Below are 13,318 nucleotides of genomic sequence, written 5' to 3'. Positions count from 1 at the left end.
TGATGAAGCTGGACTCCTGCTGAGGCTGCAGATGGTATGGTTAGATGGTTTGGTGTCAGCAGCATGAATCCATGGATGCAACCTGCCTTGTGTCAAAAGCCCAGGCTGTTGATTGAGGTGCAATGGTTGAAATGTACCTGCTGCAACCTGAGTTCAGCTGCGTTTGTGGTAGTGGACTGTCGGGTCAAAGGGACACAGGTGGCTGGCTTTGAGAACTACTTTACCACTATGAGAAACGACGGAGGCGAATCTGATCATGAAACCCAGGAAAACAGGGGACCAGGCTAAACAGTGTGTAGGAGCTCACCTGAGGCCTTCTGATGAGCAGACCGGACAGGTGAGGACCACTACTGCAGGAAGGCTGAGGTGAGCAGGTCAAGCAAGAGGAGTGACCCCGCTGGATGAACCTGTGGACAGACAAAATCTAGAAAATACAAAATATTAGGAGTAATAGGTACTTGACTTGGGGGACAGGTGTTGTGTCTTTCTTACCTGTTAGCTTACAGTACCCACATCTTTGTTACTGAGGACACAGAGACCAAAATGACCATGAATTAAACCTTTAATTATCTGTTGTTATAACACTGCTGGTACTATGAAATAGCAGCACATAACCTCTAAAAAACAAGTAATAACATATTAAATATACAGTTTTTTTAATGTAGTGTCAGCTGAGACAATAACTGTTTTCACTTGAATAGAAATCATGTCTCACACAATGAAAAAAGTTAAGTGCTTTCTTTATGTGTTTACTGTACAAGGCTACTAACTGAATCTTAATTCAAATCTGACCCAGATCATATATAACTGAATATCCTCTTTATGGTGGCGACGGGGGACAAGACATGAGAACAGCTTTTCATTATTTTCATTCTTCATGGAACGCACAGAGCTTCTTTACTGTACGGTCAATAACACAACTTCTATTTCCAGCAAACATCTCGACTGAAACCTTTTTCAAAACAAACTTCAGTTCATGAGGTCGGGACCAAATCAACGATTTTAACCTGAAACACAGCATCTGCAGGAGCTGAAGGTTTTATGAGGAAAAAAAACTTCTGCTGCCCCTCCCTAGCTCTCTGCACTCTTTTTATTTATACTAAATCTGGATGATAGGACTGAGCTGCAGCATTAAGAAAAACATACTGTACCATAAATAAAGTAACAGCAGGAAGACAAGGTGCAAAGTACCGAGACAAACTGTCCAAGCCTCAATGCTTTTAACACAGTGAGAACATGTCTGAGCCTTACGACGGTTGTTTATCCAATGAAATAAGAAATTTAAGCCATTAAATGTCTGATTTTGAGCTCTGATTTCACATGGACCCTTTTTTGTTTTGAAGTATAAAAGAAAATATAGTCAGGGATCCAGGGTTCTTTTTGAAATACGTGTAGTCTGTTAATGCTGCGCAATGCTTTTCTTTGTGCCATCAAACAGTTCAAAGTGCATGCATGGTGATAAAAGATTTGGTCACAAGCTTATTGGACATGGAAAGTATTTCAAGAGCAACAGGAAAACACGTACAGTAAGTCAGTGAGAAAGCAAACAGGAGGAGAGAGGGAACCAAAATAATGTTGCTTGGATCCAATAAATCCAATAAAATAATGGAAATCAGTAAGCAGTGATGGATTTGCTTTCCACAAGTTCATGAGATCCACGGTGAATAACACAAAAACATAAACATGCTTTTTGAAATACTTCCCATGTACCTGGAGATTTTCTATTTTAACCTTAAACAACACAGGCTGTTCTTCTGAAAGGCATCTGATGGAGGGCAAAGAAGGGTAAAGCACTTTGTAAAGAATCAGATAAAGTAAATATTTTTTTACAGTTTGTTATAAACAGATTCACAGATTAAAGGGTAATCCTCTTTGAATGTTTCAAATCCAACCCAATATATAAATATGATAAATGATTAATGAATTCTCCTTTGTAGAGGAAAACTGGTTGGACAGAAGTGCACAACAGAAGGGAAACTAATAACCAGATACATTCAGAAATGCTAAAAAGTTGTAAAAAATATATATATACACAAATTAGTGTTTAAACGTCACAAACAAATGACAGTGACAACCATCCATTACCATACGCCACTATAGTAAATACAAAATGCAGAGTACATAAACATTAGGCTACATGCTATTGGTTAAATATTCTGTGAGACAAAAGCAGATCTGTCTTTGAAGAACAACCGGAAAAACACTCACCCTCCACATTTAAATGTCTGTTAGCCTTCCTTCACCTCAATGTGTGTGTCAGTGAGGTGGAGGACGTGTGATCATCCACTCTGACCACGTATCTGCACTCTAACGTCATATGTAAATATTGGCCGTTGTTTCTCGATGAACCATTAAGAACCATTATAATTCTGTGCTTTGTTTGATTCCCTGCTGATATTTGTCTGTTAAGTGAACAACAGTCCAACTTGGAATGTTTAAAATGATTTAAAAATTGAGCCTTAAAGTTCATTCTTAACACAAAGATCAGAGAAGAAGATCAGATTAGATCAATTAGCTAATCGCCGGAAAATTTATTATTTTGATATTTTGAAAATTAAAGATTCCCACATCTCAGCAACTTTTCAGAGACTACAAGAACACATCTCAAACCTACATTTAGAGCTGGGCTTCACTCACTGCTCTTCTAAATGTTAAGGTCGTACATCTGTTAAGTTTTTGCCTTTTTGCTTCAGTTCTCTTCGCTTCTTTGAACTCATGTAACTGCACTGAGCCACTACACAGGTGCAAACATTGGAAGCCTGATGCCAGCCAAGAACCAAACTCCATTCATGGTCAATTTACAGTTAAAAAAAAAAAAAAAAAAAGGAAAAAGATAAAGAAATATGGCACAGGAGGAGAAAGGTGAGGGAATCCAGGCCAGGGAGAACTGATCCTCTTTTCTATCAAATTTGAGCAGAAAAGTTAATACTTCCTACGTTGTTCAGCCCAGAAAAGGCCAATTAGCTGTAATAAAAGTGATGAGTAGTATGAAGTTATATATATATATTATATTTAAGAGGCACAAAATGTTTTCAGAGAGAGCGACTAGACGAGTCTAACAAAATACTATAGTGAAGCATCCTCTCTTCAGTTCAGAGCAACTTTTTCCCTTTAACGTAAACATAAACGTTTTAAAAGAATGAGACATGTTTAAAGTTGATGAAAAGAATCTTTTACATATAAACACACAGATAAACGGTATAACTACATTTCTCGGGGCTATACAGTGACAACCACTTCAATACAGACAAACAGCCTCTGAACCAGACGTGTCTCATTTCCACAGTGACACTCTGCGGTCTCCTCACAGGTACGAATCATCCCCTAAAGCTTTCTCAGCTTCCACAACATGAGAAGTTACAAACTGCAGCTCTGTCACAAGCTGCATTCTTACCTGTTTGCCTTGTCAAAAAAAAACGTAGGTTTGTTTTCTTCCATGTCGAACGGTCTCAACTAATAAAGTGTGGACGGACTCCAGATGGTATCATTTTCTGCTTTTGTTAAAATCAGCTCTGGTGCATCAGAGCATCTGATGAATGTAAAGGAAAATGTCCTTTACACCTTTTAGGACCTTTTAAGCGTTCCTTTGTCGCTTCCCAGCCTCGGGGTGCGGTTCCATGATGCCCGGACGTTTCAGATTCCACTGGTCAGTCTGTCTCTGTCTGTCCTGCTGTTCCACCTCTGATTCGCTGGATGAGCTGCCGGTATTACTGCTGCTGCTACTGCTGCTGCTGCTGCTGCTGCCGCCACTACCACCACCACCTCCACCTCCCAAAGCAAAGCAATCCTTCCGCTTCCCATCAGCCTTCCCCCTCTCTCCTCCTCTCTCCCCCTTCTTTCTTCTTTTAACCGCCACCATCGTGCTGGTGTCCTCTCCAGGTCTGTCAACTTCAGCCATCTCCATATCGATAGGGGCCTGCTCTGGCCCTGGCATGACGCCTCTCCGGTCCATATCCACCCATAATGGTCCTGCAGGAGGCTCTAGAGGGGTGTAGTGGAGCATCGGCTGCTGGAGCTGGGTGTCCACCTGAGGAGGGAGGTTCTGGTGCTCTGGATGGAGGAGCTGGGTCTGGTGCTGCAGGTGATGCAGTGGCTGCAGAGGGTGCTGCATGGGCTGGAGCTGATGCTGATGCTGATGCTGATGCTGATGCTGATGATGCTGCTGCTGCTGATGGTGGTGATGGTGGTGGTGGTGGTGATGTTGCTGCTGATGATGCTGGAAATGGTGATGGTGGTACTGATCCACAGTCTGCTTCTCCACATTATGGACAGGCTCCTTGGGCTGGTTTTTGAGGAACTTCTCAAACTTCTTGGAGGCCTTTTTGTTTGTGACAAACCAGTCCTGTTGACACGCATGTGGCAAGGACAGGAGGACAGGAAATACAAGACAGGGTCGGAGCAAGTTAGCAGTCGTCTGCGTACAGTAACACAAACAGAGAGAGAAGCAAATTAAAGATACTTAAAGATACGTGCTGTGAACTTTGTTGTTACCTGTGAATGTACAGAGTTGATGTGATATTTCACTCCACTCTCAGAGTTAAACTCTTTATTGCAGATGAGACATCTGTATTTTCCAGCCTCAAAGTCGCCCTGAAATGAGATCAGATAAGAGAACCAGGAATCGATCACCAAGCCCTGGAATCCCCTACACGCTAACGACTATCTGCACCAGGGTCATGAAAATACAGAAAATAATTTGGATCTTGATGATTTGATGATTTCATGTTGTGTCTTGTGTCGCCACAAATTCCAATAGGAGACAAAAGGGAGAAAGGTGACTTACCCTTGTACAGAGTCCCAGATGAGCCTTCAGCCCAGACACACTGGTGTAGGTGCAGTCACAACCCTGAGGAAGACGGGAAATGATGATATCCAAGCAACGTTATGGATTTCCGCACACACAACCTGATTATTTAGCTTTAAAGAAAAACGTGAGACAACTGAGGTTAAAGGAATCTAACAAATAGAAACCTCATCCCCACACAAGCAAGGCCAAACATTTTGTAATAAATAATAAACAGCCTTCGTTCACACCACTGATCAGAGGGTTAGGGGAATGAAAAATGTGATCACATCATCTGAAAAAGTAAAGTGTGGTTTTCTACCTGGTTGGGACACTGGACTTTCCTCTGCAGCTTCACCTCATTCTTCCACTTCCTCAGCACCTCCTGGCTGAAGGCCGGGAGCCCTGGTCGGGCATATTTCAACTATGAAGGACAACATGAACAAGACGAGGTAAATGAAAGTGCACAGGCCAATTTGGGCATAAACATAATAACAGCATACTGGCATCTATGGTGGTCATTATTATCTCTGTGTATTTGGACTCTACATAATTCTAAATAGTGCGAAACATATAAAGTGATTCTCCTCTTGCCTTTTTGTCATCAGGCACCAGGTCTGACTGAAACTTCCTCTTGGGCCAGTCTTTTGGCAGCTCATTGTTGGCAATTTCGGCCAGGTGGAAGTTGGCCACCTGTGCCGAGGCTCGCTGCACCCTGCCGCTGGCCGTCCTCTCCGGGTTGGCCTCCCTCTGGGCCTTCAGAGCCTCGTCCTCCACAGTCTTCTGGGGCGTCTGGGGAACAGGAAGTGGACAAATTTAAAAGAGAATGTTATAAGGTTTAACACTCAAGTTTAAAACTAAATTTTGAACTGGATGAAGGAGATATTAAAAATATATTTTGATACTGATATAATCTGAGATTAAGAAACACGTGACTCACAGGAGCATGCTCTGATTTAAGGTGGTACTCCAGACCAGCCTTGGATTTGTATGCCTTCCCACAGTGTGAGCAATTCAGCAACATCTTCTCCAGCTCTGACTCCTCCTTCCCACACTTCTTCATGTGGTATACATAGCCCATAATACTGGTGAATGCTGCATTACAGCCCTGAAACGGAAAAAAGGAAAACACTTTACCATGCCATCATCAAAGCTGCATCTTATCACTCGCTTGTTCTCCTTTCTTAAATGAATATGATTTGTCTGTTTACCTCTTTAGAGCATTTTAATTTGCCCAGCCTCTTCAGGATTTTACGCAGTTTGTCTTTGATGGCACGATCGTCCAGGTCCTTGGCATCGTCTGCTGAAGGCTGCAAACATAAAGAGAAAACAGTTCAAATCAGGGTTGGACCCGTTCAGTAAATCTCAAACCCCACAAAGACTGCGGTATTTATGAATGAGAGATTACATTACATATGATACACATTCAAGAAAAACAACAGCTCTACTTCAATGAAAGCTTTGTTCATCAAGAGATGGACAACAAATTTACAGCGCTGAAAATCAGAAATTGTTGCTGTGTGTCTGAGACAGTGAAAATATTTCAATGTGTAAAGTTTAAAAACAGTCAAAGAAGATGAGGGAGAGATGAACAGTCTTACCAGGTGGCTGTGGTCAGCCATGATGTGATACTTCATCCCTGTTGAAGACTTGAGCTGTTTCCCACAGTGCTGACAGGTGAACGGTTGCTGCACACGGCAGATTTAAGTTACATCATATGAGACTGTTTGTTTGTGGGTTTTATAGTTTGGATAAACTCCAGTACAGAGGTGTATGTTTTCTCTAACAGCAGATTGTGTATTCACTGATTTATATATGAGTTTATTGCTATACTCTGCTATACTTTATAAGTGAGGTAGATTAACTCATGTGTAAACGCTGAGTGCTCACCAGTCGGCAGTTCTCCATGTGTTTCTTCAGTCCCTCCACAGTCTTCCTGCTCACACTCTTACATTTGGGACAGGTGACTCTGCCTTTGGCCATGATCTGGAGCTGCCAGCGCTCCTCTTGACTTCCTGGTGGATGTTGACAAATAAAGACGTTATTTATTTTACACAGTAGAGACGTTCCAATCTAAAGTACGATGACATAAAGTCCAAGTCTTAGCTGCAGTCTGTTTGCAGTTACTGGTCAGCCTCTCTCACCTGGAGGGTAGGTAGGAGGCTCCTTCTTGGTGGAGGGAACCGGAGGTTTCTGCTCCTCGCTGGGCTGGGCTGTCGAGGCCTCACATACACTGGCTGCATCTGAACCTGAAATATTTACATGAGATTCAGCTGCTCCACCTCTGGTATCATCCAAACTATCAAACCTCTGCAAACTGACTGTGCTCATCGTGCTCAGTACATCAGGAGAAGTATTATCCACCAAAAAATGAGAAGGATTTGCGATATGTTTTAACCCATTAAACATTGGACTGGGTGGTAACTTACGGGAGTCTCTGCCCTCTGGTGGCTGTGAAAAGTTATTAACAGGAGGGCTTCGCTCCGTCTCCACTCTCTGGACCTTCTTCATGTTCAAGTCTTTAAAATAACACAGCAAGAACAAAATCAATCTACAAAACCACAAAGCTAAAATATATCTAAGAACAGTTTCTATACAAATACATTCTTTTCCGTTGATATCTAACTCGTAGCCTGTGTCTGAACACGTACCAGGTCTCCAGACGTGGCCTCTGTCTCTGCTCGTGTTGCTCCAGGCTTGGTCTTGGTTTCGGGCAGATCCCCATGCCTGCTCTGGCCCTGACGGTGCCCGGTCTTGTCCTGGATCCCTGCCTGCGTTCCAGGCCTGATCCTGGCCTCGGTCTCTGCCAGCTGCCCAGCCTTGTTCAGGACCTCGGTCCCTACCTGTCATCCAGGCCTGGTCCTGCCCAGTATGAGCTCTGTCCCTGCCTGCTATCCATGTCTGGTCTTGACTGGAGTGTCCCACTCGTTCTCTGCCAGAGTTCCAGACCTGCTCCTGGGGTCGGTCTCTGCCCGCGGCCCAAGCATCGGGGCCCCTGTCCCTGCTGGGGTTCCAGCTCTGGTCCTGAGGCTGGGACTGCTCCCTGCCGGCGTCTGGGCCTTGAGGCCACGCATCCTTCGCCACCAGCCTTGGAGGTAGCCTCGCTGAAGGCGGGGCCATGGATCCGGGGTCCACACCATTGGCCAGGTCACCTGATGACATCACTGAGCAGCTGGTGGTTGGGTAATCCACTGTTCCTATGGAAACACTCTGGAGGTCCTCATACCTGAGATTAAAGAATATTATACACTTATTATTTCAGAAATGACCATAGAAAGTTATTAAACTGGTGGTTACACAGAACACGGATCAACGAAGACGTGGTGTTTTCTGAGAGACGTATTTGTTTATTTCTACCATCTGGTAAATAATACTTCAAATAAAGACTGAAGCAAATTTCCCAATTAGCACAATGAGACAAACACAGCTCTGCATATGAAAACAAAAGACAACAAATGACAGCTTGACTGTGCAGTGGCTGAGTCAAAGCCCAGGAGATGAATGGATGACAGTACAGTTACGGTACGATCTTGGTCCAAGTGAGGTTTTCTGTTTATTTTCAATCTAATTAAACACTGATCTCTCTTTCCCTTTCACTAAATGAATAAACCAAAGTTCAAATAAACTCAAACGTTTTTAGCATCAATTCATCTTTAATATCTACACTTCATTCATTCGAGCTCATCATCACTGATCCAGTGTCAGAAGGAAAGTACGATTTATTACCGAGGCATTTCTGCTGCTGCTGAAATTTAATATAAAACAGCTTCAGATCAACATGATGACAAACCAGGTGTCCTCACACTGCTCAGAGAGTCAGAGTGTAGACATGCAAAAACTCACTATCACCAGTTATTAGAGGTTACATTAACAGTGTTTTTGTTGGTTGTTGTTGGTCTGCTACACAACAGGAACCTCTGCTACATAACTGGTTTGAATGTACAGTAACTACAGCTCTTTAATTTGGTGATGGGTGCATCTCAACACTAACTTAAGTCAATGATGAAAGCAGCTGGTGCAACCAGTTCCAGAGATATGAAAGGAATAAAACTGAGCATCTATCATGCAGTTTGTCTGATCAGTCTCTTACCTTTTTCTACCATAAGTTCTTTTCATCTTTAGAGCATCTTGGTCTTCAGACTCGTCATTCTAAAACATTCAAGTACAGAACTGTGAAGATCCAACGGTGTGCAGAAAGTTCACAGATTTTAAGCTTTAGAACACGGAAATGGACAAACACATTCAAACACTTCTCACTGGTGACATTTCCTGGTAGCCACCAGATTCCCATACATTCCTCTCATACTGCATATTCATTCTCACCTTATGGAATCCAACTGCATCTGATTCACAGGCTCTTTCTGGCATTCGCTGAACAACTGTTGGAAAGAGTGAAAAATAATTAGATTCAAAATGAAGAAAAAACACTAAACAAAAACTGATGCGTTCGTTTACATACTCAACACAGAGGCAGCAGAAATGATATTAAAGTGTCAGGTGTACACTGATTATAATCATCTGAATAATGTCATTTCTCTGTACCTGGACATGGCACTCCACTTTTAGGTTGTGACTGGACAGACTTTCTTTTTCTTGGCACATACAGAGGTGACATATCCCCTCCGATGTGGGCAGGGTCCATTCTAGGAGCGCCGACACCCTGAAGAAATCACCACTGAAAACACGCCACAAAGAAAACATCATGAAAAGTGTGGCAGTGTGACATGTCTCAGTCATTAATTAGGGTTTCTACTTTATATTCTACTATGCTTCCACTTGGTCACATATCAGAAGTCGTGTCAGTGAACAATCTGACACGACGAGGATGTGCCTATAATTTGACCAGCCTGTTTGGGTTTACATGGAGTGATCTTAATGCTTTATTAACTTTTCAAACATGTACATCTCCTCATCAACATATTACTTTATCTGAGGAAATGTGGTACACTTATACTGTGTCTCCTTCCAGACCGTTTTTAAACTGCTCAAAAAGTCAGACATCACTTTAATCCCCTCAAACCTGGACTTTGATTTGATTATTTTATTGTACAACTGGAAAAATCATTATTTAAAAAAATGTCCTTACAAAACATTGCAAAATAAAATTTCTCTGTTACACCAAAAAGGTCTTAGGTGGAATATCTGAGTCAGAGTCTTCACATTAAGGTTCTGTAAAATACCAAACACTGGTTCTGTTGACATAATGTTGACGCCTGAGGCTCCGTGTCCTGCAGCACCCCTTATGTTTACAGTGTGTGTTTGTTGTATTTAAACCATGCTTTGACATTTGAACGGTGTTTGCATGTGGATGTGTCCCCGTGTTTGTCACGCTGAAGGCCATTACCTTCCAAAGCTGCACAGAGCCACCAAATAACTGCAGAAAATGTCCAACTTTAAAAATATAAAGTGTTTTTCTTTTTTTTTCTTGTACCAATGGAGCCCTACAACCAGCCATTCCAGGACTGTGGCTAAATGACTTCAACCCACCATCATTATTGTCTGTTGATTAAAAAAAAAAAAAAAAAAGAACATAACATTTGGCTTTTGACGACGACGAGCAGCAAAACACGTCCGAAAGCTGCAGCTAAAGCAGAACAAGTGGACTCAGTCTGCTAACGAGCCGTTTCCCCTCCAGGCAGAGCCACCATAACCTGACCTGCCTGCCTTTCATTGTTTCTTAACGGAGGAAGAAATGCGAGAGAGCCTACCGTCCTACAGCTCACTCCCTCTGCAAGGACGGTTAGCCTCCATGTCTTCGAGCCTGGCCTACTCTGTCGCCTTTCCCCCGGCAGTGATACACCAGGAAGGCTAACATCCAGGGAGGCCCGATCCGGGTGTTAACAACTCTGAGATACAGCCTGAGCTCGGTCAGCATCTAAATATGAATCGGTACACCGGCATAATTCACCACACTGTGTTAGTATCTTCGGAGGAGGAGGAGGAGGAACGCCCTCCTGCCGGAGAGAACAAATAAGACCCGCATCTGCTGCTGCCTTCACGTGCTGTCGGAAATATCGCTTTTGTATCTATTTTTTTTCTTTCTCGTGTAGAAATAGTCTTGCAAATATTTTGGAAAAATAAAGGAAAAACATATTAATAACAGCCTCTACAAAATAATTTTTGTTAATGAGTCTACCATAATGTAACCAACCTTCTAAGGTAATTGCCCCCCAAGCAGGTAAATGTGAAAGCTGCCTTCTCAGTGTCAAACTCTGTATATACTGTACATCAATCTGCGCATTGGAGGTAAAAACTACTCCGAGCAGAGGGAGACTTTAAAAAACAGCCATCAGAACAGGTACCTTCCACATTTTCACCCTATACAAAGAATGGTCAACCAACTTGTCTTTCAGTCTTCCCAACTTTGTTGTAGAGGCTTACGAGCAGACCCTGAAGGCAGCAGCACTCAGCAACACTGGGACCAGGGGGCGGGTCCTCCTGGCAGCAGCCTGCCTGTGGGAGGACGTTGGCTGCATCAGTGGAGTAGGATAAGAGCAGGCATATACAGTACTTTTAAAATCGAGTCTACAACACAGTCCATGTATGGGGTCCCGATGACATGGAGACAGATGCAAGACTGAAAACTTTTAATGTTGCAATAGGTGTTTGCTGAGAAACATACAGTATATATTTTTTATGTTATTGCTGCTGTTACTTACACATCCAGCAAACACAAAGCAACCTGATGTGTATAAATCCAATATTCTCTCACCTTTTAGCTCTTTATCTTTGTTCTTTGCTAACTGTTCAGCTGCTAAAGGCTCCACAGTTTTGTCTGTCAGTGGGTTTATCAGAGCCTGACCTGCCTGCTGCTGCTGCTGAATACCGGGGTCACTGTGAGTGAACCAAACATCAAATAAACCGTAAAACCAAAAACACTGAGCTAAAATGGGCTAAAACCCTCTGAGGAGTTGCAGAGTCGGACAGTAATTCATCACTATGAGCAGCATCTTTAACATTTCCTGTTGACACCTGGATCTTTAACTTTTCTCAGTCACAGTGAGTTATCAAACAGTGGCTGCTCTTCTGTCAGTCTCTAACAGTCTATAGACCGTTGTTCACTGTAAGCGATTAGATGATGGTTTTAAAAAAGTACTGAAATCTTCTAAAATGTCTTTTTTAGCTGATGTACTCCCACATAACCAGAGGAACGCCTGTAAACTTAGCTAGCAAGCAACGTTAGCGAACATCTCGCGCTAAGTCATAGTAACTATGGTAACGGCGCGAGAAGACGGGATCTGTTGCAGTGACGAGTCAGCGCTAAAATGAGTTTATCACGAGCGATAATTTTAAAAAATAAATGAAATATTTATTTATGATTTAGAGGGACGGCGTTAGTCTCGAGCCGGTACTCATCTCTTTCTAAACATAGTTCCCGTCTTATTTCGGCACTTCCTGTTTAGTGGTCATCTGAAGAGCATGCTGGTTGTGAAAGCAAAAGCAAAAGCAAAAGTCCTGCGCTGACTGAGAAGTGATATCGTGGTGCAGATATCCCAGAGTCATCTCCAGGAAATTATCTGTTTTTTCGTAAGGAAACTTCTGAAACAGACTCAGACAGTCCCTGTGAGGCTGTGCACGGCTGAATCTCTACCAGGCATCGGACTGTGCCATAGTCTGAGGTATTTAACTGTAACTGTCTTTTGGGCGTGTGGAAGAGCAACAGAGACAAAACAGCTTGTGACGCATATACATTCATCTGCCGTGTTTAGCTTTAGTGCTTTATTCATTTTTGTTAAACTGTGTTGACTAAAGTTTCCTCTGTGTTTTTGTTTTCAGAGAAATGATTCAGGTAAATGAGACAGGTGAGAAAACACATTTCTATAGAATGACAACATATGTTGCTCTTCCAAGAATGCAGTTATTGACTATTCCAATACTAAACAAAGAATAAACTGCATTCAGTTACACATTACCAATACTTTATATCGTCAGTGAAACAACTGACTACATGTCTGTGGAACAGGCTGCTCATGATGCTGAGTCTACAGGTTTTTGATTCATTTGCCCAAAACGTGTAGATTCAAGCTGTGTATGCTCCTAGCCCCGCCCAAAGGTTTAATCACCTGCTGATGTGAATTGTTTTCTTCAGTTCTGTTATGACGTGACAGTATGTAGCTGCACCTGACTCATCTTCAGTTCAGCCTTCAATTCTAAACTTTGTCTTTTACTTGTTCAAAGTGTTTTCATTCAGTTCAGTACAAAACTAGGTCCATGTGAGATTTCACCTCATCTCATTCAGGTATTGTGGTTACACTCAGTTATGTTACAACTCAATAGTAACTCAAAGATTCTTTTTCATTTATCTTCAGTGCCGTGGAGAAATTTCTTTGTCTTTGTGGCAGGAAGAACTAATGATGCTCATCAAGCCATTGTTGAAAAGTTTCAAGGCTGTGGCCATATTCAGGTGTACAATCCTGAAGATTGTGACTACTGCTTGGTTTTCTGTCCCATCGCTTCACAAGTTGGAACAGACATCGAAGAAGCCCTGGAACAATGTCCAGGTAAGAAATGCCCGTTTGGCCAGTTTCACACTGA

The 13,318-nt window shown here is 42.5% G+C and overlaps 1 protein-coding gene across 1 annotated transcript; it reads right to left on the bottom strand.

Moving 5' to 3' along the window:
* Positions 1 to 555: 555 nt before the first annotated feature.
* On the bottom strand, positions 556 to 10,771 carry znf512 (zinc finger protein 512). Its single transcript, XM_041064195.1, has 16 exons — positions 10,492 to 10,771; positions 9,326 to 9,458; positions 9,107 to 9,162; positions 8,874 to 8,932; positions 7,435 to 8,009; positions 7,213 to 7,302; positions 6,928 to 7,032; positions 6,674 to 6,798; positions 6,385 to 6,471; positions 5,995 to 6,093; positions 5,724 to 5,891; positions 5,378 to 5,575; positions 5,106 to 5,207; positions 4,784 to 4,846; positions 4,492 to 4,590; positions 556 to 4,342 (listed from the first exon to the last, which is right to left on the bottom strand). The coding sequence occupies exons 2-16, from the start codon at positions 9,423 to 9,425 to the stop codon at positions 3,575 to 3,577; spliced, it is 2,694 nt and encodes an 897-aa protein (XP_040920129.1). The 5' UTR covers positions 9,426 to 9,458; positions 10,492 to 10,771; the 3' UTR covers positions 556 to 3,574.
* Between the last annotated feature and the right edge of the window lie 2,547 nt (positions 10,772 to 13,318).

This window comes from Toxotes jaculatrix, chromosome 19 (assembly GCF_017976425.1).
Source record: "Toxotes jaculatrix isolate fToxJac2 chromosome 19, fToxJac2.pri, whole genome shotgun sequence".
Classification (NCBI taxonomy): domain Eukaryota; kingdom Metazoa; phylum Chordata; class Actinopteri; family Toxotidae; genus Toxotes; species Toxotes jaculatrix.
Note: the sequence above shows the minus strand (reverse complement) of the source record. Positions and strands in the feature narration are given on the sequence as shown.

Coding starts and splice junctions, on each gene's coding strand:
- znf512 (XM_041064195.1), bottom strand. CDS start 9,425: ATGGACCCTGCCCACATCGGAGGGGATATGTCACCTCTGTATGTGCCA. Junction 8,933..9,106: donor ATGCAGTTGGATTCCATAAG/GTGAGAATGAAT, acceptor TGAATGTTTTAG/AATGACGAGTCTGAAGACCA. Junction 6,472..6,673: donor ACATGGAGAACTGCCGACTG/GTGAGCACTCAG, acceptor TGCCGTGTGCAG/CAACCGTTCACCTGTCAGCA.